We start from the raw sequence: 24,360 nt of genomic DNA on the forward strand, positions 1-24,360 counted from the left end.
TTTTCCCTTGCACTATTCGTGCATAAGCAGAGATTTTTTTTTCTTTTAAAAAGAGCAAGTGTGGCATACATACACAATGGAATATTACTCAGCAATAAAAGAGAATAAAATCATGGCATATGCAGGTAAATGGATGGAGTTAAAGAAGATAACGCCAAGTGAAGTTAGACAATCCCAAAAAACAAATGCCGAATGTTTTCTTTGATATAAGGAGGTTGATTCATAGTGGGATGGGGAGCCCAGAGCTGGGAGGAATAGACCAACTCTAGATAGGGCAGAGGGGTTGAAGGGGAAGGGAGGGGGAGGGGGCATGGGGTCAGAAGTGAGGTGGAAAGTGGTTGTTGGGTGCAGAGGTGATCATTATTATCCAAAGTACAGGTCTGAAGACACGAACTCGTGTGAATATACTATGTATATAACTAGAGATATGAAAAATTGTGCTCTATATGTGTAATAACAATTGTAATGCATTCTGCTGTCATTAAAAAAAAAAGAGTTGTGGGGAGGTGATAGCTACCTCAGGAGTAATAATCATTTCAAATAAAAATAAAGCAATCTTTGAAGTGGCCAAGCAGGAGAAATCTCAGCAAAAAAATTAATTTTTCATTCATTTGGCATCAAATAAATCTAGATTGGACTTGTCTCTTTAGGAGAAAGTCGCAATACTTAACCACTTTTTAGGTCACCTTCTACCCCTCGAAACCGGAAAAAAACACCCTTTCGCACTTTGCTTTCTTTTCAACTTCTTTGGGTCAACTTGATTTTTTTTCCTTTTCTGATTTCATAATTAACTAAAACGAATCGCTTGTTTTACTATATGAGTAAATAACAATACCAATTAATATGTCTTGCGATTATTATTTATCCGTAGGATCGGAAGCTGCTCAATGTCCAGATGTTATCAATTTTAAGGTGCAATGTAAATTGCCTACCAGAGGTTGAAGAATTTAGCGTTCCATAAATGATAATTATAGTAATATTGCTCATTTATTTAAAAAACACTATTAGGAATGCATAAAAGTTCACCCACAGTCTTCAGACACAATTCAGGATAGCTTTTGCATGAATTAAACTCCGACTGGGTGTAAATGTCGGGGAAAAGCAACAGGCTTGCGCACGCGCAGTTTCTCCGTTCCGCCCAGCCGCTTGCTCAACTCCGCGCCAAAGTTGCCTGACTGTGCGCCTGCGCCATGACCTGCACTAGGCGCATGCGCTGCTCAGGGCCGGCCTCATCCAAGGCCATGGCGTGGGTACCATCGGAGTCTGCAGTGGAAGAGTTGATGCCCCGGCTATTGCCGGTGGAGCCCTGCGACTTGGCGGAAGGTTTCGACCCCTCGGTACCTCCGAGGACGCCTCAGGAATACCTGAGGCGTGTTCAGTGAGTGATCCGGCTCTGTGAGGGTGGGCTGGTTATCCGCCCAGGTCCAGGGCACAGCGCCTGTTGCCCATCTACAGCCGTGTGCGACAAAGCCCCGCCTCTGTTCTAGTCCCAATCTCTCGCGAAATAGGGACTGCTCAAAATCTCAAGGATTATTTCCTGGCACGGGCAAATTCCCTTTGAATTTGATTGCACACATAAGACATGCTCTTGGATTTCCTTGCTTTTAATCCAAATAATTTCGGACGTATGTTTGTTGTTTAGTACCTCTATCGGAAGTCTAGATTTTTTTTTTCTGATTTCATAATGAACTAAAATGAATCACTTGTTTTATTACATGAGTAAAGCACAATAGTAATTAAATTTCTTGCGTTTATTACTTAGGATCGAAGCTGCTCAGTGTCCAGATGTTGTGGTAGCTCAAATTGACCCAAAGAAGTTGAAAAGAAAGCAAAGTGTGAATGTTTCTGTGAGTTTTAATAACCATCTGGGAGATTTGTCTGTCCGTTTGTCTGTCTCTCTAACACACTAAGGCTCTTCTTACACTATCCAATAGTATAAATTATGGTGTAGGTAAGATCTGAGTACTCCCTACAAAGAGAGACGTTGTCTTGTACTTTTTCCTCCATAGAAACAGTTGACTTTCTCCAGAGATTTTTCAGTAACACTGATATTTGTAGTGACTTGGTCATCTTATTTTAAGGACATAATCGTGTGCTAAAGGAGTCTCTGTTACATTTTTTTTTTGGAAGTTTTTTCTGGCTCTGTCTTGATCATTATTATTGAACTGATGTTTAATCTTATCTAATGTAGTTTTGCACGTTCTGAATTTGCCCTGATATCACTTTTTAAGAGTAAAAACCCAAATGTCTTAAACCTTTCTTGTTACTTACAACTGTGGGCATTTTCATTCACTTATTTATCCAGCACACTTTTTTGGTGGGGATTGAACTCAGGGGCACTGGACCACTGAGCCACATCCCAGCCATATTCTGCATTTTATTTATAGACAGGGTCACACTGAGTTCCTTAGTGCCTCACTTTTGTTGAGGCTGGTTTTGAACTTGAGATCCTCCAGCCTCAGCCTCCTGAGCCTCTGGGATTACAGTTGTTCACCCCTGCACCCAGGTTCAGCACACTTTTTATTGGGCAACTAAGTTGTGCCAGGCTCTAGAACACAAAAAAGGATAATATAGAAAAGTCTTACCTGGCAGAGTTGGTGGCACACTTCTATAATCTGGGGGACTTGGGAGGCAGAGGCAAGAGGATTGTAAGATCCTCAGGTAATTTAGGGAGATCCTGTCTCAAAATAAAGAATGAAAAGGACCTCTAGATATAGTTCAGTGATGGATCACCTCTGCATTCAATCTCCAGCGCCACAAGAAAAGAAAAGAAAGAAAAAGTTCTTACCCTCCCAGAGTTTGTACTCTCCTAGAGAAGGCAGAGAGTAAACAAGCAAATGAAATATGTAATTGTAAATCTTCTTTTGAAGAAAATAAACATGATCAATAAATGAAAGAGAACTATTAAATAGTCATAGAATAATATCTCTCTAAAGTTAAAGGAAAGTGACATTGTAAAGTTTTAATAATTTCCTTTATATGTTCTGAATAGTTCCATTATATCATACTTATAGTAAGAAAATTTTAATTCAAACACTATAATGTTTCATATAACTTCTTTTCAGAAGTTTTTGATTCATAGAACATGGTGTCTTATATACATAATACTTAAAAAGTGACCCCACTAAATATTGTTACAAGGTTATATGTAATCAGTTGTGAACTATGCACTGTTTTAGAAAACAAGTAGACTTTTAAAGTCAAGATTATTTAAATATATTATGCCCATACCAAACTTCTTTATTTAAAGTATACCTCTCTTTTTATGTTTTGCAGTTATAGAATGGTAGGACTGAATTATACATTTAGGGTTTACATCATTTAAATTTCTTAGAAACTCCAACTATAAACCATTCCAATTTTTTTTCCCTATGCTGGGAATTGAACCCAGGGCCTTATGCATGCTAGGCAAGTACTCTACCACTATGCTATATCCTCAGCCCCATTCCAGATTTTTTTTTTTTTAATTAAAGTGGCTGAGGATCTTTTCCTAACTTTTTGGGGGAGGGGGTACTGGGGATTGAACCCAGAGATGCTTTACCATTGAGCTACATCCCTAGTCCTTTTTATTTTTTATTTTGATACAGGGTTTCACTGAGTTGCTTAGGACCTCACTAAGTGACTGAGGCTGGCTTGGAACTTGCAGTCATCCTGCCTTACCCTCCATTGCTGTCCTAACATTTTTAACTGAGACATAAATTGTAAAGTGAAATGCCTGCTATTTTGCACCTGTAAAAAGTGTGGGAGACCAACCTTACACATGACTGAGTTACACTCCCCGGCTGGGTGCTGAGGCGCTCAGTTGCAGAAATGTGGCAAAGCTTTCCCCACCCATCTTGGGTCCCAGGGTCAGTCTTGTGCCTGGATGTGTCTTGCTACAGCCCCATGGGTGAAGCTATGCTCACCTGTTCCTTTATAATATAACCCCTTGCCCTGTTTAGGATAGAATATTCCATGGAAGTGCCTTGTGTGTGTCCCCTTCTCTTACTGTGCCCTTGGGTGTGGCTTACCCAGGTGTCAGTCAACCTGCTGACTTTTTGAAGATAGACTCAGCCCCCTGAAACCTGACCCCTTGCTTCATTTAAGTAACTTCTCCTCAGTCTCAGTAAAAGGGGTCAGCACGTGCTCTTGCTCTCTTTCTGAGGACCCTTAAGGTCGGAGGAGCCATCACAGCGACCCCAAAGAAAAAGGTATTTGTGTCTCTTGTGTGGTTATTTCATGCAGCCCAGTTAGCCCAGTTTATCTGGAGTGACCCCTGAGCCTTTTAGTCGCGAGAACTGAAACCCAGCAAAAAAGTATCTTTTTTTTTCTTCCTTTGTTGTCAATGCTAGGCATTGAACCCAGGGCCTTGTACATACTATGAAAGAGCTCTACTACTGAGCTATGTACATTCCCAACTCCATTTATTTTTTTCACTTTGAGATAGGGTCTTGCTAAATTGCCCAGGTTGACTTCAGAATTTGAGATCTTCCTGCTTCAGCTTCCTGAGGAGCTGAGATTACAGATGTGTGCCACCAAACCTGATCTAGTTTTGTTTTGCTTTTGGGGGGCTTTGTTTTCTTTGGTGCAGAGGTGTTGCCGGGAATTGAACCCAGGGCATTGTGTATGCTAAGGAAGTACTCGACTATTGAGCTATATCCCCATCCCTTTTTTCTTAGGTAGTCTTAGTTATTCACTTGTTTTATATATTTTTCATCTTGCTTTTACTTTGTAGAGGTATGAGAGGTTGATGCTAACATTTAGGAAATGATCTCTAGCTTTCAGGATGCCAACCTGCCCCTGAAGGTTATTCCCCAACACTTATGTGGCAACAGCAACAAGTAGCACAGTTTTCAACTGTTCGACAGGTAAGTATCAAATTTAATCAATTAAACCCTCTTCAGATTTTATTGCTTTTCTTAGACTATAATTGGAAAGCTAAGATATGTGATTTTAAAGCATATAGAACATTTATGAATCAATTTTTTTAATTATTATCATTGGCATGTTACAGTTTGTACCTTATTTTCCAAGTTTTAGAGTGGTTAGAGTTTTGTATGGAAAGTGATTTTAGTTACTCATCTTGTGAATCACTGTCCAACTTTTCTTCCTTTAGAGTGTGAACAAACATAGAAGTCACTGGAAATCACAACAGTTAGACAGTAATGTGACTATGGTATGTAAGCTTATCAGTTTAAGTTTTACAATGTATACCTGTATGAAATATCCATATTTATTTCCAGTCTTCAAGGATTCATTTGCTTAGTCTATATTATTTTAATTCTCTTTCACATACCATTATTTAATAGTAACAATGCCATTATATTAGTAGCCTGAAAAATAACCCATAGTGCAAGTTGGTATTTTCATTACTGTTTTAATCCACCATATCTTGGGCAGACTTGGATATGTGAAAGAAATGTAAAAGTTGTCATAATCAAAATGGAGCTACTTTTGTCAACTGCAACAATTAAAGGTAAAGAAAGCCAGGAAGTAATGAACGATTCTTATGCATGGTTGCCAAATAGTCCGTCATAAAGGATTCTGCCAACCTACAACCTTGCACTAAGGCCACTGCCACCTTATCAGAAGAACTTCTACAAGGATATCTGCTAGGCAATTGTCTGTTCAACTTCAGAATGACTCCAGTTTTGTTTTTAATCACTATGCTCAAATATTATTATTTTGAAACCTCTGACATAACCTTCATTCTTGTCTTAAAACTTCCCCTTGCTTCAACCTCTTTTAATATGCCCGTGGTTAACTATTATCTCTGATTCTAATTTTTTATTTAGGTTGACAAATAGGCATTATTTGACCTCTCTAGTTTTTAAGAATTCTTCTGAACAGTACCTTTTGTTTTGTTGTTTCTTTTTTTGTTTTTGTTTTTGTTTGAGATAGGGTCTCACTATCTCAAACTGGCCTTAAACTTGCTGTCCTCCTACCTCAGTCTCTCTAGTAGCTGGGATTATAGGCATGTTCCACTGTGCTTAGCTGAATAGTTGCTTCTTAGGAAATTAATATATTTTCAGTATTATAAAAGACTGAATAAGGGTTATTGGGTTTTCCTAGTAGGATAATGGTGCCATGTAGTAAACTCACATGGTTACAGAGTATCATCTCAGCTTTACTGTAATGATGACATAATAGTGAAACCTGTCATACATATTGGAAAATTGTATTTTCTACATTTTTTCAGTTTATATATAATTTTAAGCTCTTCAGAAGCTATGTGAACTCTTCCAAGTAAAAATAGGAGTTGGGGAAGAAAGAAATGGTTATGGTGTTCCAAGCAGTCTTTTTTTTTTTTGGTGGTACTGGGGATTGAACCCAGGGCCTTATGCAAGCATTCTATCAACTGAGCCATATTCCCAGCCCTCAAGCAGTCATATGCCTCATACATGCTAGGCAAGCACTCTACCACTGAGCCATAACCCCAGCCCTCAAGCAGTCATTTTTAATCTTTGGGGAATCACATATTGCTTCTGAGAATCTAATAAAGGCTATTTATCTTCAGAGGAGGGAAAAAATAAACTCCTGGAGTATTCAGATTTCCTAGTCAGATTGGATTAGAGCTCACCTTAGAGCCTTCATTTAAGTTTAATCATTTCCTTAAAGGCTCTATCTGCAAATAAAGTCACAGCTTAAGGTACTAGATGAAGGTTAGGGCTTCAACATATTAATTTGGGGACACAGTTCTCCCCTTAACTGGTACTGTATCTTTGTATTGAGGTGTAGGGATATGGGAGATCCTTATTTCTATTTTGGGTGTTCAGTATAAAAATAAATACCTGGAAAAAAGTTAATTTCTTTTTCACCTTTCAGCCAAAATCTGAAGATGAAGAAGGCTGGAAAAAATTTTGTCTGGGTGAAAGGTTATGTGCTGAAGGGGCTATTGGACCAGCTACAAATGAAAGTCCTGGAATTGATTATGTACAAGTAGGTAATATGTGGATAAACCAAAATTAAAGTTTTGGTTTATCACTTAGTATAAAGGGGTCAGTGAACTACAACATGGGCCAAATATAGACTATAACCTGTTTTTATACACCTCATAAACTTAGACTGGTTTTTATATTTTAAAAGGATTGTAAAAAAAGAAACAAATAAAATGTTTACATGTAGTGAAATTATATGTGACCTGCAAAGCCTAAAAATATTCACCATCTGACTATTTATAGAAAATATTTGCCAACCACTGACTTAGCTTATAGATTCTGTAACTTACAAAGTTTCAAAAATAATTTACTCTGGCTTAATCTAGATTGACTTCTTATCTCTTACGTTTTAACTATATAATAATTTTGAGTTGGATAGGATTTGGGTTTTTTAAATGACTAGGTATAGGTCACATAAAGCATTGTAAGTAGTCACGGAAGCAAAAGAAAACATGACACTGTTAGAAAGATCCTCCAGTAAATTGCATATTTAAGAGACGAAATGTTGGGGGTATACTTAAATTTTACATGACTTTAATCATAATTATGTGGCCAGCTCCTTGTCTTTCAGAATTTATCTGCCTCTGGGTTTGCAGATGTTCCTGTAGAACACATTGCATACATTTTCATTACTACTTCCTATGTTATATTGTTCTGTTCAACAGATATGGTACCATATTGTTTTTTTCCTGTTTAAAACTTATTTTTTTTCCAGGCCAGGCACAGTGACTCATACCAGAATCCCAGCTTAAGGCAGTAGGATCGCAAGTTTGAGGTCAGCCCGGGCAACTTAGCAAGACCACGTCTGAAAAATAAATAAAAGGGGATGGGGGCGCTTTGGTTTGTGGCTCAGCAGGAGAGTGCTCGCCTAGCATGCATGAGGCATTGGGTTCAATCCTCAACACTACATAAAAATAAAACAAAGATACTGTGTCCACCTAAAATTAAAAAATTAAATAAATATAAATAAAAGGTGGGGGTGGATATAGTTCAGTGGTAGAGCATTACTGGGTTCAAGTCCCAGTACTGCAAACAAAACAAAATAAATGTATTTTCAAAATATAAAGAACTCCAAAAATCATTAAAAAGCCAAGAATTAGCCTCCACCCCAAAACAAAATAAAACAAATAACTGTCAAAAGATATAGACATCTTACAGAAAGGAAATACAAATTGTTCTTATATGAGAATATTCCCAACTTCACTTATAATAGAACTTTATACCTCTGCTGATCTACAATTTTTCAGGTCAACATATTGGCAAAGAAAGTTTGATATATTGTTTTGACAAAGCCTGGGAAAACAGGCACTCTTCTAACTAGTGTGGGAGTATAAATAGACTAAAATCTTTAGGGAAGCTAATTTGACACTCTTTCTTAGACAACCTGTTATTCTTTTAGATAATGCTTAATGTATACTACATTTAAAAGTTTTAATTTCGTAAAGAAATGTATTTATTTATTTACCTTGTTAACAGAATATAAACAAGTAAAAACATACCATGTTAGAAAGATCATTTAAGGACATAAAGTTTAATGCATTAGTTCTTAAGTTTTGTTTAAGTCCATAGTGGTTGGCTGGCTGGTTGGTTTCTTTCTTTCTTTTTTTTTTGAGGTATGAGAGCTTGAACTTAGGGATGCTCTACCACTGAGTTACACATCACCAGCTTTTTGTAGTTTTTAAGACAGAGTCTCACTAAGTTAGCAGGCTAGCCTCAGATTTGTAATCCTTCTGTTTTAGCATCCCAAATAGGTGGGATTCTGTAATCCCACTGTGCCTAGCAAAATACTTTAAAAATTGAGTCAGATTAGGTTTAAAAAATATCATTCTAATTCAAATGCCCTTAATTGCTGAAAACTTTAGCTTTCACTGAAGATTTTTAAATAGTGTCTATGATATATTAATATAACAATGTGTTATAATTTTATTGACTATATTTAACTTTTTCAAGTACCTTTTTTAAAATTTCATGCTTACGACATTTTGGTTACTAAAATTATTTTTATTTTTTATTTATTTATTTTTTTTTTTAAAGAAAGAGAGAGAGAGAGAGAACATTTCTCCTTTTTATAAGGCCACAACTCTTTTTTTTTTTTTTAAAGAGAGAGTGAGAGACAATGAGAGAGAGGGAGAGAGAGAGAGAATTTTTAATATTTATTTTTTTTAGTATTTGGCGGACACAACATCTTTGTTTGTATGTGGTGCTGAGGATCGAACCCGGGCCGCACGCATGCCAGACGAGCGCGCTACCGCTTGAGCCACATCCCCAGCCCTAAAATTATTTTTAAATTTATATATTCACATTTTGAGATATTATTTTGTTGGGCCTTACAAACAATAGTTTCTAGAATGTCTCATAATGGGCAGTGAAAATTTTTTTTTTCTTTTATCTGTATTACTAAATAATTGTGTAGCAAGAAATTAACTTGTTTGGGGAAAAAAATGAAGATCTTTCTTATATGCATTAATAGATTTCAGTCTCATTTTTTTCTTTCAGATTGGTTTTCCTCCATTGCTTAGTATTGTTAGCAGAATGAATCAGGTAAAAATCCATCTAATAATGATATTATATGCATTATTTTGTTTGCAGTGTGTATAGAAGTATTCAAATACATTTATTTAATATTTACAACATGCAAGACCTTGTTGTATGCTCTTCAGTGATTCTTTTTAATCCTTATTATATCCCTTTATGGGGAGTTATTATTTTTCTTTCTTTCTTCTTTTGGAGGATACCAGGGATTGAACTTGAGGCACTTGACCACTGAGCCATATCCCCTGCCCTGTTTTGTATTTTATTTAGAGACAAGGTCTCACTGAGTTGTGTAGTGCCTCACTTTTGCTGAGGCTGGCTTTGAACTTTCAGTTCTCCTGCCTCAATTTCCTGAGCTGCTAGAATTACAGGCATGCACCACCATGCCCAGTCTGTGGGGGACCTGTGGGGAGTTATTATTAATAATCATTTTTTTATAAGCGAGGAAACAAAATTTAAGGGTAAGTAACTTGCAGGTAGTCAGGTGTGGTGGTACATGCCTGTAATCCCAGCAACTCAGGAGGCTGAGGAGGATTGTAAGTTCAAGACTAGCCTTGGCAACCTAGCAATACCTTGTCTTGAAATTAACCATAAAAAAGGGCTGAGGATGGATATAGTTTAGTGGTAAAGCACCCCTGGGTTCATTCCTCAGTGCAAAAAAAAAAAAAAAAAATTACTGGCTGGTGGTTTTTCAGCAAGTAAAAGCACTGGTATTCTGTGCCAGATAAATCTAACTCTAGGGCTCATGCTCTTTAATATGGTGCCAGGGTATTCATTTATGTACATTTCAGCTATAATAAATCTTAAGACTTTGAAGTTTGAATGAATTATTAAGGTTAGGTTAACGTTTCTAGGTCTAGATATCTGACATATTACGTAAGATTGGGATCAAAAGGTAAAGATTAGGATCAAAAGGGGAGAAGTATAGAATTTGGTTCTTCAGTCTTTCAGGAGTAGGGACTCTGTTATCCATTTAAAAGGTAAATACTTTGTTTTGCTTTTACATAGCACTAAATACCCTTGGAAGATTAAAAAAAAAAATTTCTTTTTTTTTTTGAGTATCCTATTCAACTGGAAATCATTCTAGATGGTAGTTTCACTAAGTTGATCATTTGCATTTAGATACCTTAATGGTCATAGTAAGTTTCATCAGCGTGATTTTTTTTTTAATAAGTACCCACATATATGTATACCAAATGTATAATGTGAACTTGTTTGCAGATAATATTTTCAGTAGTTAAGTGATTTAATCTGTATAGTTCTAAAAGAGATCTTTCTCTAGCTAATTTTTAGATTTGACCTTTTTTTAAAAAAAAAAATTTTTTTAGATGTTCATGGACCTTTATTTTATTCATTTATTTATATGGGTGCTGAGAATTGAACCCAGTGCCTCACACATGCTGGGCAAGTGCTTTACCATGGAGCCACAACTCCAGCCCTACATTTGACCTTTTAAGTTGAGAAATAAATGGAAGTTATTTATACAAAGAATTGTTTTTAAGAGCAGATGAGTTTTTTCAAGTAGTTACAAACTAAAATTAGTAGTTACAAACTAAATCCTAAGATTAAAACTAAAGCCTTAGTTGATACTTGAGAATGTAAGAATATTTGTGTTGGGCTGGGATTGTAGCTGAGTGGTAGGATGCTTGCCTAGCATGGGAGAGGTCCTTGATTCAGTCCTCAGCACTACAAAAAAAGAAAATCAAAAAACAAAAAACCCAAGCAGAATAAAAAAATTTGTCTTAAAAATCTTTCTTCACTAGGTGAGACATCTAAGCAAATTACTAGTCAGTTTTCTAACAGCTTTGTGGAATTCCTGTTAAACTTGTAAATATATTTTTTTTTAACTCATCATTCTCTCTTTTTTTTTTAAAGATAGAGAGGGGAGAGAGAGAGAGAGAGAGAGGTTTTTTTTTTTAATATTTATTTTGTTTTAGTTTTCGGCGGATACAACATCTTTGTTTGTATGTGGTGCTGAGGATCGAACCCGGGCCGCACGCATGCCAGGCGAGCATGCTACCGCTTGAGCCACATCCCCAGCCCCTTGTAAATATTTTATTACTAATACAACTCTTTCCTATTCTATCTTCTTGTTTTTAGGCAACAGTAACTAGTGTCTTGGAATATCTGAGTAACTGGTTTGGAGAAAGAGACTTTACTCCAGAATTGGTAGTATTGCATCTTTTTTATTTCATAATGCAGGCAAGGTTATATATATTTATAATAAGATGTCACTCTATAGTATTTATATTTAAATGTGTGTGTGTATATATATATATACACACACACACATACATACAAAAATGTGCTTGTTTGTAATAAAATTCAGAGCTTATACTAGATTATAAATCAATATGCTATTTCCTTCATTGAGAAAGCTTTGCTTTAGGGAAAAAATATCAACTAAAGAATTGATTTATATCCTTGTGCAAGCTGTTTATCTCATGAAGATCACTAACAATTAGGTTACAGACTGATAATCAATTTGCAGGCTATATTTGGAGTAGCACTAGTTTGAAGAAGTTTGAAATGCATTTTATAAGATGGCCTAGAAATTCAGACCACAAAATCATATAAAAAATGGCATTACATGCCAAGCAAGCATTGTTGTAAGAATTTTGTATGGAATAACTAATTGAACACTCCAGTAACATATGAACTATAATCATCCTCCAAATTACAGATAAGGGATTTAAAACACAAAGGGTTTGGTAGATTGCTTGGGATCACACAGCTTATAAATGGCGGAACTTAGATTTAAGCCCAGGCAATCTGACTGTAGAATTTTTATTCCTAACAATTCTGCTGCACTATCCCTTTATTTAATTGCTTTGTATTCACAGCTCATTTCTCACTTTAAATTTGGGTAAATTTGGTGGATATTAAATAAATAAGTTACATAATTACTCCTCCTAATTTATGATTTTAAGAAATGTTATCATTCAACTGGGCAGAGTGACACACACCAGTAATCCCGGTGCCTTGGGAGGCTGAGGTAGGAGGATTGCAAGTTCAAAGTTTTAGCCTCATCAGCTTAGCAAGGGCCTAAGCAACTCAGTGAGACCCTGTCTCTAAATAAAAATATAAAAAAAGGTCTGGGGAGGTGGCTCAGTGATTAAATACCCCCGAGTTCAATTCTGAAATCAAAAAAACAAAAGGATGCTGTCCTTTGAAGTAGATTTAATTTTTACAAAGATTTTTCACATTTTAGGATATTCACTAGAGTATATCCAGGTTCAGAGCTCTTTATCAAAGCATAAGATATAATCTTTGCCCTCTAGAAGCTTATAGTCTCCTGGGAAAGACAAATAAGCAACATTGCGATACAGATATTAAGCTTCCCAGACTACCTCAGCAAAATGGCTTAGATAAGTCACTTCCATAAATACAATGAAAAATATATATATATTGTTGTTGTGCTGGGTATTGAACCCAGAGCCTCACACATGCTAGGCAAGCTCTCTGACACCAAGTTGTACCCCCAGCCCTGGTGACCAAGGTGTTTGTTTGTTTGTTTATTTGATTGTTTTTCACATTTTTTTTCATTCTTTCAATTTTCTTTTTTGGTGGTACTAAGGATTGAACCCATGGCCTTGTGCATGTGAAGCAAGCACTCTACCCACTGAGCTATATCCCCAGCCCTTAAATTTTTATTATACCATGTACTTGGCCCATCCCGCCCCCTCTCCCCACCAGTACTGGGAATTGAACCCAGTGTATTTATTCTACCATTGAACTACATCCCCAGCCCTTTTTATTTTTAACTGTGAAACAGGGTCTCACTAAGTTGCTCACATTGCCTTCAATCTTTAAATCCTCCTGCTTCAGCCTCCCAACTTTTGAATTACAGATGTACGTTGCCACACTAAGCCTTATATCATGTACTTTTTGTATGTAAAACATTAATATGTTTAAATCACCACTTTCAATTTTTTCCAGTAGTCATACACCTTTTATAAAGTTGTCATATTTTAAGCTCATATTTCACACATATATTTCCATATGATAATGTAATTCACATAATTGCTATTGCCTTAATAATGTCTTTTATTTTTTATTCTTAAATTATTGACCACTTGCGTTCTTTCTTATGTTTTGCAGTCATGATTAAATTATAAAAATTCACATTAATTTCTCAGGATATTTCTAATTTAGAATTATTGGATCAAATTTCTATAAGCCTTTGTTACATTTTGCGAGATTGTTGTCCTTAAGAAATGAACTGGTTTATATATGTTTCATCTTTCGTGTGTGTGTGTGTTGTTGAGGATTAAACCCAGGGCCCTGTGCATGCAAGGCAAGCACTCTACCAACTGAGCTATATCCCTAGTCCTGAACTGGTTTATAATATCATCAGCAGTGTATACTCAAATTTATTATTATTCTCTGCAATTCCATTCAAGTTGAACTATATGAATTCCCTTTTTTGTAACTTAAAAACATTTGATTATCAACAACTCTGAATAGTTTGACCCAACTTTTTTATAGGTTGTGTTTATGTTTCAAACTAGGCAGATTTACTTTAAATTAAATGTAGTTTTCATTTCTTTTGATATCAGTAAAAACGTATTTATCCCATGGGTTGGTATATACCTTCAGAAGATAACTTTGTGTTCTTAGGCCACTTGTTTATCTAGATACTGAATTTAAAAATTTATATCATTTCTTTATGTCTAATAGTAACCTCTTAAAACATTATTTGATTTGTACTCCTTCTTTTAATCTTTTTTTTTTTTAATTCTTTGCTCTAAGATATTTTGTGTTCTTTTTAACTTCTAAAGATTATCCATTCAAGGGGCTGTGATTGTGGCTGAGTTGTAAAGCGCTTGCCTAGCATGTGTGAGGCACTAGGTTCAATTCTCAGTTCCACATAAAATTAAATAAAATAAAGGTCCATTGACAACTAAAAAAAAAAGAAGATTATCCATTCAAGCCAGGCATGGTGGCACATGCCTATCATCCCAGCTACCTGGAAAGCTGAGGCAGGAGGATTGCAAGATCAAGGCCAGCAACTTGGCAAGACCTTGTCTCAAAGTAAAAATGATTGAGGATGTAGTGGTAGAGTGCTTGCCTTGTGTGTTTTAGGTCCTGGGTTTAGTCTTTAGTAGTGCTAAGTAAATAATAAATATTATCCACTCAAAAAGATGGTAAATTTGGCCTTTCCTGTTACTTAATGAAAGCATAGTACCAAAAAGTCTTTATAATATCATCAGAGGAATCATTAAGTTGTTTTCAAACCACTGACAGCTGACTCTGAATTTTAACATTAACCCTTTAAATGTAATTTTGAGTATTGTATCTTAGAAATCAAAGTATCTAATTCCTTTATCCAAGTAACTGTACTGTCCAAATAATCCTGAGGATATGAGTGTTTAAATTAAAAATATATCACCAGAAATTTGTGTATCATAACCAGTAGAAGGAAAAAGGGGATCTTCTACTTTTTCTCTTCTTAAAATTACTGTCTAATGTTTTTGAGAAATATAGCCTTATTTTATCATCCAAGTGTGAACCTATTAGAAGTTTTCAGCTTTTTGGTTTGGTGTTTTGTTTTAATTTGGGGGTTTTGATTTTGTTTTCTAGCATAATCACAGTGATGTTAAGAAAAGGAACCTCTCAGTATAAATATGTTACAGGCAATCAGTAGAGGTTTGGAGCAACTTCTCAGTGTAGAAGATATTTGAATACTAAATACTAGCTTTATATAATAAATGTTTCGCTGAAAATTAGTCAAGTTTTAATTTTTTTTTAACCTAGAAGAGAATTCCACGACTCATTAAGCAAACCAGGATGTGAATTTTTTCATTTAAAGAAAAAGTCTTATTGTTGATTTAGGGCTTCTTGAAGAACTTAGTGTGTTCATAAATCACCATTTAAACTTTATTCTAAAAGAAAAATAAACCCTAATATTTTTCAGGGTTCCCAAAAGTGAAATTGCTCAGAATTAAATTGTGTATAGTGCTAGCAGTATACATAATTTTACTGGTTAAACTATATTTGTAATAAATATAATTGATATAACCATTCTTGGTTATACCATTCTTATGATGATTGTATCTCAGAAAGTTTAATGAACTACATACCCTTCAACACCATCATTTTATTTGTAATGTATAATAATAAACATTTCTACATGCCATGTTGAGACTATCCAATGATGTTCTTTCATTAATACTGTTAAACAACATTGGGTATGTTTATTATGTGTTATAAATAAAGACAACTACAAAATGATAATGATGGAACTTTATTGAAAAAAGTTGTACATATACATAAGATAAAAGATGTTTTAAAAATTAGTAGAAAGTTTACCCAGATAACAAGAATGCTGTTTTTTTTGTTGTTGTTGTTGTTGTTGTTTCTAATAATTGATTATAATTTTGTAATTGGAAAAAAAAAAGCCTATTTTAAAAAGGATTGGGACTAAATTCAGCTTATGTTTGTAGAAGTACCAAAACACTACTTTGTCTTCAGAATTGTTCTTTCATATGGATCTAGGGGAAAGCATATAATGATTTGTATATATGTCTATAGTAGACAAAGAAAAGTGGATCTTAATTTTTTCAAGGATTTATATACATAGTATTTTAGTTTTCTTCTGTGGTAAGAATTAATGAAATGAAGACTTTGAGCATCAGGGAATATTTTAAAGTGACCAGTGTCATGTGTCTATAAGAGTCATCACCTAGCTCTCCAGATGATCCTTTGTCTATATCCAAACATAATACTGTTAAATGTTCTATGAATTATTTATAGCAAATAGCCAGGCACAATATTGGACACTTAGAAAAATAAATTATATTTATGGTTAAATATTTGTCTGGTTTACCAGGCATGGTGGCACACTCCTGTAATCCCGTAGCTCAGGAGGCTGAGGAGGATTACAAGTTCAAAGCCACCCTCAGTAACTTAGCCAGACCCTGTCTCAAAATAAAAAATAAAAGGGACTAGGGATATGGCTCAGGGGTTAAGCACCCCTGGGTTAAATCCGTGGTACAAAAAAAAAAAGTAACAATTTAGTACTTTTAAAAATTCTCTTTAGGGAAGATGGCTTTATGCCTTGTTGGCTTGCCTTGAAAAACCTTTATTACCTGAGGCTCATTCACTGATTCGGCAGCTTGCAAGAAGGTGCTCTGAAGTGAGACTCTTAGTGGTAAGTCATAACTTGTTATTTCATATTGAAAGTATCAATTTATAAAGGAGGTTTCAATTTATAATTTATCAATATATAAAGGAGGCAATAAAGGAGGTTTCCAATAAATAGGAAAAATGTGGAATATTTTATTAGTTGGAATGAGATTAACCCAGAGAACAAAAAGTTCCAAATAATAATAGCTTAAATAAAGTAAAGATGTTTTTCCCAGAAAAAGGAAGCCTGAAGGTAGATGAATAATATCCAAGATGACAATAACTCAGGCCTTTGAGTTTTGCCACTTGTGGCTTTCATCTTTGTCTTAGTCCATTTTGTATTGCTGTAACAAAATACCTGAGGTCGAGTACTTTAATAAAGAAATGAGACTTATTTAGCTCACAGATTTAGAGGCTGAAAGTCTAAGATTAGGTGTTGGCATTTGGCTACATCACACCATGGCAGATGTCATCACATAGGAGTATGTGTGAGAGTAGCAAGTGGCACAAGTTTAAGAGGGGAAGTGCCAAACTCACTTTATAATAGCACCCTGTCACAGGATTAATCTAGTTCCATGAGAACTGGAACTCCTACAGGACAGTATTAATCCTCTGAACAAGCAATCTTATATTAAAATATGACTTTAAGTATTTCTAAAGTGAAAATTAGGGCCAGGCATGGATGTGCACGCCTGTAATCTCAGTGGCTTGGGAGGCTGAGGTAAAAGGATCCTAAGTTCGAAGCCAGCCTCAGTAACAGCGAGGCGCTAAGCAACTCAGTGAGACCCTATCTCTAAATTAAAATTTATACAAAATAAGGCTGGGGAAGTGGCTCAGTGGTTGAGTGTCTGAGTTCAATCCCCAGTACCCAAAAGAAAGGAAAAAAAAGTTATTTTCATGCTTTGCATCTTAAACAGAAATTTCAAAAATATTAAAGAAATAGACTATATTTTAATATTTGCTTTCTTTATTTTAGGACAGTAAAGATGACGAAAGAGTTCCTGCCTTGAATTTATTAATCTGCTTGGTTAGCAGGTATAGTGAAGTAATTCTTGACTTTTGTTTATTTGTTCAAATAAACAAAAGTTTATTAATTTTGTTACGTGCGCGCGTGTGTGTGTTTGTGTGTGTGTGTTTTGCTGGGAATTGACAGGGCCTTGTGCTTGCATGCAGGCAAGCACTCTACTAACTGAGCTACATCTCCAGTCCCTACATTTGTAGTTTTTATTTGCCTAGATCCTATTCACTTTTAGATTGAGGCATTTTTTATTTGCTATATATTTCTATATTAAAGTTCCACCTGAAATTTATTGGGAAACTTTTTTCTCAAATTCTAATTCTCAATAAATACATATTCAACATTTAGTTTCTTCTAGGCATGGTGTTGTATGCCTGTAATCCCTGGGAGACTGGACTGTGGGGTTAGGGGGATATAGCAAGTTTGAGACCAGCCTGGGAAAGTTAGAAAGATCCTGTCTCAAAATATAAAATTAAAAGGGCTGGAGATGTTGGCCAGTAGTAGAGCATCCCTGTATTCAATTCCCAGTACAAAAAAAAAAAAATCCCTATTCATGTATTCGTTAGAACTTTTTTTCTGTTAAAAAAAAGACTTCACAATTTGGTTATCCTGGAGTATGATTTCTTTTTTTTTTTTTTAATTTTTTTTTTTTTTTTTTTGAGAGAGAGAATTTTAATATTTATTTCTTAGTTTTTGGCGGACACAACATCTTTGTTTGTATGTGGTGCTGAGGACCGAACCCGGGCCGCACGCATGCCAGGCGAGCGCGCTACTGCTTGAGCCACATCCCCAGCCCTATGATTTCTAATAACAACAACAACAAAAAGAAATAAAGAGAGGTAACCTAGCAATTTCCACCAAAAAGGTTGTTTTTGAATTTAGGAACTTTACCATATGCTGTATTTCAATTCATTGTAATAATTGTTTTTTATGCTCAAACTGTTCCATCTTTGACCAGTGGGAGCACTTGAAGTCATAAAGTCAGTTCCTATTTCCCACCCCCCAACAAACAAGTGCTAGGGATTGAACCCAGGGCCTTGCTGTGCTAGGCCAGTGCTCTGCCACTGACCTATATCCCTAGCCCCTCAATTCTGTTTTTTTTATGTGTGTGTGTCGGGGAGATGCCAAGGACTGAACCCAGAGGCACTTTACCACTGAGCTATATCCCCTTTTTAAGACAAAGGTCTCACCAAGTTGCTTGGGGCCTAAATTGCTGAGGCTACCCTCAAACTTGTAATCATCCTGCTTCAGACTCCTGAGCTGCTGGAATTATAGTTGGGTATCACTGCCCCAGCCCCCAATTCCTTTTGACATAGCCCTTCCTTTCTGGTATGCCACGATGATTTGAATATCTTGAATATTTCTGGCTCCAGAACCAAAATCAGTCTTTTTATCTGGGGAGTGTTGGTTCCTTTATCAAAAAATAGGAAATGGTATTTAGAAACCACAATTTGGAAGCTACAGACTGGTTATTAAGTTGGTTATTGTTTTTAGGCCTTTTCAGTCAACAGAGCTAGGAAATAATGCACTTTCTTAGAAAAATAAAATCATGAGTTCAAATTGATATTTCAGTCCTAATTTAGGAGTTTTTGATTTTTCCTTTAATGTTATTTAGTAGTCCATCCAATTCTAAGACCCACAGTGAATTCCTAAAATCATACATAGTACCAAACCCTGTGATTTAAGACCTTTTCCATCTTAACTAAACCCTTACTATGTACTGTTGCTTTAACGTTTCCAGTTTGAGGTACCACACCAAAACTACCATGAATTTTCTTCTTCTTCACAATTTCAGATAAGAAGTCTCATTCCCTTTTATAACTTTGAGACAGGGTCTCACTAAGATGCTGATACTAAGTTGCAATACTCCTGCTTCACTGAGTTGCTTAGTGCCCCACCATCGCTAAGGTTAGCTTTGAATTCCCAATCCTCCTGTCTCAGCTTCGAGAGCCACTGGGATTACAAGGATGCACCACTGGCCCAGCTGCACCTGTTTTTAATCACATAAAATATTTACAACATTCCAGAATTCAAGATACATTTGGAGTACTTTAGCATCTACTTTTATCCTGGTTCTCCTTTCTCCTATAAATAATAATTTTATTAACTTTTCGTTTATCCTTTCATTTTCTCTAAAAGTATAAATAAATATAAGTAAACTTATGTGCCTACAAGACTATAGTATACTGAACAATCTATTCTGTACCATGTTTTTTTCACTTAATCCTAGAAATCACTCTGTAGCAGTGTAGCTATTTTTCTAGTTCCTTTTATGCAGTTTTCAGTCATGTATATGTACTGTAGTTTATTATTTCCCTTTATCAATTAACATTTGGATTGTTCATGGTCTTTTGCTACTACAGGTAGTGCTATAATTAATATACTTGTGCATACATTACATTATTTTTCAGGTATTTTGACCAACGTGATTTAGCTGATGAGCCATCTTGATGTAGCTGATTTCTGAGGGATAGAAGCTATTTCTGCTGAAGGCAGCCTAAGTCTGATGAAGTGCAATGCCAATTCAAGTACAGGCTGTTATCACTTCTTCAAAACTGTGTGAAAGGTCTTCATTTTAACCTGTGCAACTCAAATTGATAAACAGAATATAGACTGAATTGATTTTCTGAAATATCTTTGGAAAATCCCATTTGGTGTTTGATGAACAATTTGAATAGTTTTCTGCAGTCACATGATTTAAAATAAACTGAGTGCCAGTTATTGGTGAAGATGCCTGTATAGAAACTGTGTGATGAAATTTTATAAAGGTCCCCGGTGCTATTTCATTGTTACATGTCTTCATATAAATTTTGTTGAAAATGTGTTTTGGTTACCAAAACTTTGTTTTACTTTTGAACAAAACAAGATAATGTCCTTAGAATTAGAAAATAATCTAGATTAAATGGCAAATGTGAGTCAGCAACAGAATTAATCAAATGTTTTCTCTTTAAGCTCAATAAGTTTATTAAGTGCTTTATTGCATAAACAACTTTTTCTAACAAATCATTTTCAAAAATACCCTACTAAGAGGTAGAGTGTTTTAATTTTTCTGACAAGTCTTTTGTTTGTATGAATTTATCTTTTTCTGCATCAAATAGGAATGCTTTCTACTTGAGTAACAGAAGGTTTAAGTGGCAATGATTATACAAATAGGATTTATTTTTCTCACAGAACAAGAAAATAGAGGAACGGGCCACTGGCCTTGGTTCAGTGACTCAACAATATCAAAGTCTCAGATTTCTTTAGCCTTCCCTTCATGGCAACAAGATTGCTGCTACAGTTGAAGACAATGTGTCTATTCAAGACAGAAAAGGCTAGTGGTACACACTTATAGTTGCAGCAATTTGTCATGGTTCCTGACGCAGGAAGATCACAGCCTCAGCAACTTAGTGAGACCCTCCCTTTCTCAAAACAAAAAGGCCTGGGCCTAGCAACTCAGGACACTGAGGCAGGAGGAACCCAAGTTTGAGGCCAGTCAGCCTTTGCAAATTTAGGAAGAATCTGTCTCAACAAAAAAAATTTAAAAGGGCTGGGAATGTTAGGTCAATGATAAAGCACCGTTGGGCTCAATCCCCAGTACCAAAAGAAAAACCTTTCCAGAATTCCCATCAGATCTGTGTTCCCCTATTGGTCACAAATGTCTAACATGATCACCTGAAGATGAGGAAATGAGGTTGGAAGCCTTTTCAGTCTAAAAGGAAGTGGAAAAGGTAATAAACACTGATCAGGCAACCAACAGCTGTGCCTCTAGTTTTAATAAAAGTAGATGAAATTTTGTCTATATTTTGTTAGTCGTCAGTTATTTGGGGGAGGAGGGTACAGGCAGGAAGAGTACTGGGGATTGAACCCAGGGCCTGGCACATCCTCAGCCTTTTTTTTTTTTAAACTATTATTTTGAGACGAGGTCTTGCTAAATTAATTGTTCAGGATTTGTGATCCTTTGCCTCAGCCTCAGCCTCCTGAGTATGTGGGATGACAGGTGTGAGCCGCAGCACCCAGCTATAAAGCTCATTTTTAAATGGCAGCCTAATAGTCCAAGTACTTATTCACCATAAGTACTTAAATGTTCTCATTACCTGATATAAAATTTGTTTTCAGTATTAATATTTTCATATATAGTTTTTTTTCCCTTTCAACCTTCTTTTCCTTTGACCAGAATTCCCCCAAAGTTGGGCTCAATTTTTTAAAAAATGTAGAAATGGAATTGCTGAGTTAAAGGATGTGTTTTAAATTTATAAATGCTCTTTAAATGTGAATATTCACTTATACCTATGGTACACACTATAAATATTTTCCTTTTAACATTCTCATGTTGCTTTCATATTTTTTCTATGTGGTAAAAAAGCTAAGAAATCCACTGTCCTAACACATTTAGGTGTACAACACAGTATTAACTATATGTACATTGTACAGCCAATCTCTGAATTTCTTTAACCTGCATGACAAAAACTCTATACCTACCTCTAACAACTCCCGTTTATTCCTCACCCCAGTCCTGGCAACCATCATTACACTTGTTTCTATGAATTGAATACTTAAGACATATAAGCAAAATCATGTAGTATTTGTCCTTCTGTGACTGGCTTATTTCATTTAACATGATGTATTCAAGGATCATCCATGTTGAAGCATGACAAGATTTTCTTCCTTTTTAAGGCTCATATTCCACTGTATGTATATGCCATATTTTTTTTTATCCTTGCATCCCTAGATGCTTAGATTGTTTTCACCTTTTGGCTATTAACAATAATGTTGCAAGTGGGCATGGTGGCACATGCCTATAATCCCAGCAGCTGGGTAGGCTGATACAGGAGGATGGTGAGTTCAAAACCAGCCTCAGCAATTTAGCGAGGCTCTGAGCAACTCAGCAAGACTCTGTCTCTAAATAAAATGTTTTATTAAAAAAAGGGCTGGGGATGTGACTCAAAGCACCCCGGGTTCAATACCCAATACCCAAAACAAAACAAAAAATATGTTGCAGTGACATGGGAGTGATTTCAATTCTTAACAGAGTGATCAGTCAGTCCAATGCATTTACTAAGGAAACTTTGTACAGAAGAGGCTGCTTTGTATTACTAAAGGGGACAGTAAAATGTTCTACCTAGCATGTCTGCAAAAAGGAGTTGTTAAATGGGTGTTGGCTCAAGGTGGGGAAATAGTTTTGGTGTTTGGATCAACATCGAATACCTTTTTGTCAGTAGGTAGAGAGAAACTGAAACAGACCATGCATACAAGTGGATTTCTGGGTTACATGGTAGTTGTGCTTCAAAAAAAAAATTTAGGAGCCTTTATGCTGTTTTCCATAGCTGCTGTACCAATTTACAGTCACTAACAGTGCACAGGGGTTCTAATTTCTCTACACTTTTTTTTTTTTTTAAAAGAAAGGACTCTTGTCACTCAGGCTGGGCTCAAACAAAAGATAATTGCCACAGCCTCTCAAGTATCTGGAATTACAGGTGCACCCCACTGCAACTCACTGTGTGTGTGTGTATGTGCACCATTCTAAGAGCTTGAGGTGGTATCTCATTATGGTTTTGATTTGCATTTCCCAAACTAATTATGTTGAACATTTTATGCATATACCTGCTGGTCATTTGTATGTCTTCTTTGAACAACTGTTTTCTCAGTTCTTTGCCTATTTCTCAATCCAGTTGTTTTCTATTACTGAGGTACAAGAATTTCTAATGGACTGGGGATGTGGCTCAAGCGGTAGCGCACTCGCCTGGCATATGTGGGGCCCGGGTTGGATCCTCAGCACCACATACAAACAAAGATGTTGTGTCCGCCAAATACTAAAAAATAAATATTAAAATTCTCTCTCTCTTAAAAAAAAAAAAAAAGAATTTCTAATGTATTCTGCGTGTTATCCCTTATTAGATTTATGATTTCCAAATACATTTTTTCCTAAGTTGCTTTTCACTCTGTTGCTTTCTTTGCTGTACAGCTTTTTAGTTTGACAAAAATCCCATTTGTCATCCTGCTTTTATCTTGCTGAGGGTGTGACATGCAATAAATTATTGCCAAAACAAATGTTATATAGCTTTCCCCCTGTTTTCTTCCAGAAATTTTCAGATTTTATGTATATGTTCTCAATCCACTTTAAATTGATATTTATGTATAATGTTAAGACAATGACCCAATTTCATTCTTTTGCATGTGGACATTCAATTTTCCCAATGTTTGTCGAAGAGATGTTAGTTTTAGTTTGCCATTTTCCTTTATGATTTTCTACATTTGTGTTTTTGAAAGGCCTTCACCACAAGATCATAAGAGTAAATGCATATTTTCTTTAGCACTGTAGGATTTTACTGTCTTAACAACACGTCAGTCTTAACCCCCGGCAAAAAAGCTTATTTGTCCTATACTATTTCTTGAATAATCTAACTCTTCCTTGTTTCTACTGAGAGGTTTCTTTTGGGCTATAAGTAATCAAATACACAACGAAAAGTGGATTGAATGTCATAAGGAATCTGATATCTCACCTGATTAAAAAATTAATAGGTAAAATAGTTCCAGAATTAAGAAAGAACAATTCAGGTACGTTCTATCTGCATCCTCCTCAGTGCGATGGCTTTCATCTTCATTCTTGTCATTTCATGGTCAGCAAAAGGCTGTTGCACATAAACCCCAAAAGCCTTCATTCAACCCATACCTTCACTGAGAAGCAGAAAGGAAACGGGGGAGGGGGATCCTTTTTCTTTTTTCTTTATAATACTGTACCTCCTTTCTCTGAAAGAAAAATGGTATACCTCTAACTTAACTGAA

General features: G+C 35.7%; 2 protein-coding genes across 10 annotated transcripts in view; one reads left to right on the plus strand and one right to left on the minus strand.

Annotated features, from left to right (window-relative positions):
- Positions 1-1,198: 1,198 nt before the first annotated feature.
- Gemin2 (gem nuclear organelle associated protein 2) lies at positions 1,199-20,419 on the plus strand. 7 transcript variants are annotated; one of them, XM_058584496.1, is made up of 11 exons: positions 1,199-1,378; positions 1,763-1,847; positions 4,758-4,847; positions 5,096-5,155; positions 6,805-6,918; positions 9,414-9,458; positions 11,550-11,618; positions 16,492-16,602; positions 17,554-17,612; positions 18,286-18,434; positions 20,007-20,419. In XM_058584496.1, exons 1-10 carry the CDS (start codon positions 1,209-1,211, stop codon positions 18,401-18,403), a joined length of 921 nt encoding a protein of 306 aa, XP_058440479.1. In that variant the 5' UTR covers positions 1,199-1,208; the 3' UTR covers positions 18,404-18,434; positions 20,007-20,419. The 7 variants fall into 7 exon arrangements, with proteins under 7 accessions (XP_058440479.1, XP_058440478.1, XP_046317074.2 ...); XM_058584495.1 differs by having other exon boundaries at positions 18,286-20,419; XM_046461118.2 differs by lacking the exon at positions 18,286-18,434.
- The window catches only part of Trappc6b (trafficking protein particle complex subunit 6B), a 39,795-nt gene continuing 18,093 nt past the window's right edge, over positions 2,659-24,360 (minus strand). Inside the window, exon 6 of one of the 3 annotated variants that reach the window (XM_058584502.1) lies at positions 2,659-2,677. In XM_058584502.1, the coding sequence (XP_058440485.1) occupies positions 2,676-2,677 (2 nt within the window). In that variant the 3' untranslated portion in view covers positions 2,659-2,675. Of the gene's footprint in view, positions 2,678-15,669; positions 24,325-24,360 lie in introns of those variants that run through there. The other 2 variants (XM_058584501.1, XM_046461273.2) reach the window with 2 other exon arrangements.

The sequence above is a fragment of the Marmota monax genome, unplaced genomic scaffold, assembly GCF_021218885.2.
Source record: "Marmota monax isolate L192 unplaced genomic scaffold, Marmota_monax_Labrador192_F-V1.1 WCK01_AAM20220418_F8-fsc00001, whole genome shotgun sequence".
NCBI lineage: Eukaryota > Metazoa > Chordata > Mammalia > Rodentia > Sciuridae > Marmota > Marmota monax.